This window comes from Pteropus medius, unplaced genomic scaffold, assembly GCF_902729225.1.
Source record: "Pteropus medius unplaced genomic scaffold, Ma_sr-lr_union100, whole genome shotgun sequence".
NCBI lineage: Eukaryota > Metazoa > Chordata > Mammalia > Chiroptera > Pteropodidae > Pteropus > Pteropus medius.
The window spans coordinates 23533985-23538547 of record NW_024342467.1 but is presented as its reverse complement, the minus strand read 5'-3'; the positions used below and the strand labels follow the sequence as shown (position 1 = coordinate 23538547).

Here is a 4563-nt window from a genome sequence, read left to right as displayed (position 1 = left end):
CGCGTGTGTGTGTTGGGTAATCGCAACATAAGCCACAGAAATCAAAGAGCAAAGGTTAAATGATGTTAGGATAAATTGATGATAACTTTTAATTACTTCAGAGCCACATCTTATACTAATTCCAAAATAAAGTTCAGAAGAATAAATGATTGAATATTTTCTTAAAAATCAAATAATAAGCGGGTGTTAAATTTTGTCAAATGCTTTTTTGCAGTATGCGATAAAGATCACGTGATTTTTTTTCTTTACCTTATCAATATCATAGGCTTTCATCTGGATAGATTTTCAGATATTAGCCATTTTTGTGTTTTTGGACTAAACCTTATTGGTCATGGTGTACGATTCTTTTTGTATACTGCAGAATTGCACTTGCTCGTATTTTGAGGATTTTTGCATTTATACTAGTGACTTATGTTTCTGGACTTTGCACCTTTTCCGGCATCTGGGGCCCTGTGGAGGTGCCTGTCCTGCCCGGGGCTCTGCCGCCCACCCCAAGGTCCTGTCAGCATCAGCCCGGCCTCCTCGGGACCCCGCCGAGGGCTGTCGCCACTGTCTGCTTCCTGTGGGTGCTCACAGACCAGTGGCTTTAGGGTTTCTTACCTAAGCTTCCGGAACTCTTTCTTCAACCTAAAACTTGTAGGGAAGGCTGGGAATAACCCAAGGGCATATACAAAAATACTGAGGAAACCGGACTCAGCCGCTGCTCCCTGTGCGAGTGCATTCGCATCACAGTCTGGAACAGGCAGACTGCTCCGTGGTGGCGACGGCCAGGGGTAGACTGCACAGGGACACTCAGGGACTTGCTGGGGGCGATGAAACCTCTGAGTCTTCATAGAGGTTTGTGCAGGTGTGCGCAGGGTCAGACCTCTGCTGAGGACTTGTGTGTTGTGTCATGTGTAAATTTTACATCAAAGTAAAACCTCTAAACAAGGGGGTGGCGGGGAGAGAGGGTTTTTGTGATGGAGAGAGGGGGCCCACAGCCTCCCTCGCCCCATCCAGGACCCAGTGATTTGGGGCGGGGGTTTTGACCAAAGCAAATAAAGTTCGTTTTTAAATAACATTCTTAAAACCTAAAGAAATACCACAACCATAGCACCTGTAACTTTTTTGGTGGTAATTCTGTGAGATCATCTTAAAGTTTCAAAATAAAAAATAAAGCCCAGAAACTAATTTTTAAAAAGAAGGTACTGAAGAAAAGTGGCATCATTACCTGCTGGGTGCTGATGTAAGGATTTGTTTGTTTGTTTGTTTGTTCTGAAGTCAGTTTTGAAGTCCTCAGCTCCTTTCCCACCCCCTTACAGCTCCTGGTAAAGGAAATGATCAGAGGTCACTTTGTCCCAGACACTCCCTCCTGCCCTTCGTAACGGTCCCCTTGTACGTTACAGGCATGGCTGGCACCATCCACTTTCTCTCCGATGTCCTGGTACCAGAGACATCACGGTTTCCAGCGTTTGAACTTGGCTCTTCGCAGATGGATAAAAAGGTGCAAAAAGACTACTAAGAGACCCATTGGGACCAAAAGCTCAGTGCCTGACAAAGAACCAGCCACGTGTGAACTCGGAAAGGCAGACACCTTCTCAGCCCCGTGAGGCTCAGAGGCCCTCCAGTTAGCGCATGAGTGACAGAAACCGTGACAGTGTCCCCCTCCCCTGTGTAAAATGCGGATTCTTCACACCCAGTTCTCTGTCGCGTTTGCATGTTTCTTGGTGTTTGTCGTCGTAGGTGTTGGCTCTTCTGAGCGGAAGGCCCTTCTCCCCACGAGCCTAGCTGCCCTGGGGGCAGGGTGGCCGCCACTCCTGTGTGACCGTCTTAGGCTGACTCGTGGAATAGTCAGGTGGCATCTCATGTAGCAGAAGGACTCTCCAGGGGACATCCCGGTGACAGTACTTTCTCAGCATCTGCGTACCTTTCAGATGAGCGTGAGGGAGAGACCACGCTAAAAACTGGGAAGAAACCCAACAGATAAGGGGGCGTCAGCTGGCGTGCTTGGCGGGGAGCCTTTCCACAAGGCCAGAGAACACGCCTCTGCTTTGTGCTCACCTGAGTGTTTTTAAGCCAAATGGGGTCCATCATGGCTCCCCTGAGGCTCCCCGTTCCCAGCCGAGGTTCCAGGCTCTTCGTGTGACATTCCAGAGGCTCCTGGTCTGAGATGGTGGGCACCTGGCGACAGGACTTCGTGACTGCAAGGGCAGTGTCCCAGACCACGTCCTGAATCGGGTCGCAGTGGCCAAGCACCGGCAGGTCCAGATGTGGCTCGTGTGACCAAGCAGACGGCACCTCCGCTTCATCACGTCACAGCTTACTGTTTCAGGCTCAGCGGGTAGAATTCCAGAAGCGTCATCAGCAGAAAAACTCAGCTGTTCCCACGTTGCGAGTAAATTTTGTTCAAAAGTTGGTCAGTTATCAAAGTAAAAGTTTGGGATTGATACGGTTCTTATGTTTTGTGCACTATTCGGATGATAAAAATCTCACATTTGATGAACAGTGTGAAGCATAAAGGTAGTTGTCCCCACTTACCCGGAAACAGTGTTCTGAGCAAGGACCTGCCGGTGGTGTTGGCCTGACGTTTTTAATATTAAAAAAGGGCGCCGATTCGGACGAGCAGACCCGCCACAATTCTGCCTGTGGGTTTCAGTTTGGGAAGGGTTTTCTCGGCACGGGACGCGGGGCCGGGGCTGCCTGTGAGCTGGCGCATGGGCCGGAAAGCATGGCCAGGCCTCCGCCGGCCCGGGGGCTGTGCAGACCCGCGCCCGTTCCACTGAGGAGGAGCTGTCGCTGCGGGAGGCTCGCCATATGCTGCTCGGGGCGTCGCCGAGCCTTGCTGTGGGCCCGACGCCCTGACGTGTGGCCTCGGTTTCTAGCTCGGCGCCTCATGAGTCCACCGCAGACGCTCGTGTCCCGCCGGCGAGACTGTGTTCTCTGGTCAGGCTGGCCGCATGGGTGCGAATCCTCAGAGTCATGTCTTACCCAACCTGATCTCGTGGGCCAGCACTGCCAATGGCCCCGGGCCACAAGCGCTCAGGCAGAAGAGGCCACCTGATGTCCCAGCTCGTCCAAACGACAGGCGCCCTTCCTCCCAGCCACACACCCTGGCCGCCAGCGAGGTCCCGGCCGCCCGCCCCACGGCCGCCCTCAAGGCTCCGCTGAGAGCTTGGCCCGAGCTGCCTCGCTCTGGGGGAGGTGGTAGCTGCACGGGAGTCACCCTGAGGCCCCCGTGCAGCCTGCCCGGCAAGCGGGGACAGCCGGGGAAGCCCTGAGCCTGGCCCCGTGTCTGCAGAAGCGGCGGCCTGGTTACTGGGTCTCGCCCAAGTGTGGAAGTACTTGCCAGGGCTCAGACCAGACGGTCCTCGCAGTCGTCACATTTCTAACTGGCACTCGGTGCCTCTTCCTCATGCCAGATACGGAAGGCGGGAACTGCGAGCTGGGCGGGCCGGGTGACCAGGAGACGAGCGGGGCCTCATCCTCCGCCCTCGTCGTGCGCTCGGAGGGCCCTCTGACCGTCAGGGCACGTGCGTGCTGCCGTTTCGCATCCATTAAGTTCGCGAAAGCCGTGGTCCAAGTTTAAAGCGCACACTCCCTCGACGCTCGTCTAGCCTGTCCTTACTCCACCCCCGGTGCTGCTGCAGCTTCGGGGGGTCCCTTCCTCCACCTCCTCGAGGGAGGCATGAGGGCGTGGCAGTGGTGGCGCAGCTTGAAAGGGGGTGTTCAAACCGCAAGACTTGGAGGAAGGGGTTGGCCAGCAGCCAGCCCAAGGCCTCCCGCCCCTGCTCAGAGCGAGCGAGGGGCCGGCGCTGGAGGCCAGCGGGGCCAGCAGAGCGATCCTAGCGGGCCGGGGAGGCCCTCCTGGGCGCGTGGCTTTGGCTCTGCGTGAAGCACAGTGCCGCTGGGGAGTTCTGAACGAAGAAGGGACCCGTCTGATTGCTGTTTTCCAGGGGTCGTCCCGGGAGACTGCAGGTAGAAGCAGGGGACCAGAGGGGGCTGGTCCTGGAAAGAAATGGTGGTGGTAGGCCTCGGTGCGGTCGGTGGGGAGCCACAGGCTCGGGGCACCCTGACGCGGCCCCGGTAAGATCTGCTGACAGTCAGGTCCATGTAAGCAGACAAGGATGCTGAGCAACCCCAGAGGGCCGGAGGGGGCGGTTGCTAGAGCAGAGACTCGGACGAGGTCAGGCAGGAAGACTGCAGGTCGGTTTTAAGGTGACAGAAGTGGAACGTCTGGAGCTTGGAAGGAAATCTGGGCTGCACGGTGAAATCATTTGCATATCCATGTTGTTTAAAGCCAGGAGATGAGCTCAAAGGCGGGCCTGAGGGCGAGGACCGAAGGGGCCAAAGACAGAGCCCTGGGCGACCCCCTGTAGGCGGCTGGGTGGAGAGAACCAGCAGAGTGAGAAGCAGCAGTGCGGGGGGCGGGGGGAGAATGTCCCGGAGGGAGTGAGCACCCCTTTCCGATGCTCCTGGTGAGAGAAAGACGAAGAACCGACTCAGAGTCAGCCGCCTGGAGGGCATCGGCGAATCGGTCAGCAGCATGGACAGCGCTTTAAAGGGGTTTTGTTGCAAAAGAGGAAC

The 4563-nt window shown here is 55.8% G+C and overlaps 1 protein-coding gene across 1 annotated transcript in view; it reads left to right on the top strand.

Annotated features, from left to right (window-relative positions):
* The window catches only part of LANCL2 (LanC like glutathione S-transferase 2), a 37700-nt gene extending 35222 nt beyond the window's left edge, over positions 1 to 2478 (top strand). Inside the window, exon 9 of the mRNA XM_039862849.1 lies at positions 1386 to 2478. Coding sequence (XP_039718783.1) covers positions 1386 to 1501 — 116 coding nt within the window. The 3' untranslated portion in view covers positions 1502 to 2478. The remainder of the gene's footprint in view (positions 1 to 1385) is intronic.
* The last annotated feature ends 2085 nt before the right edge of the window (positions 2479 to 4563 follow it).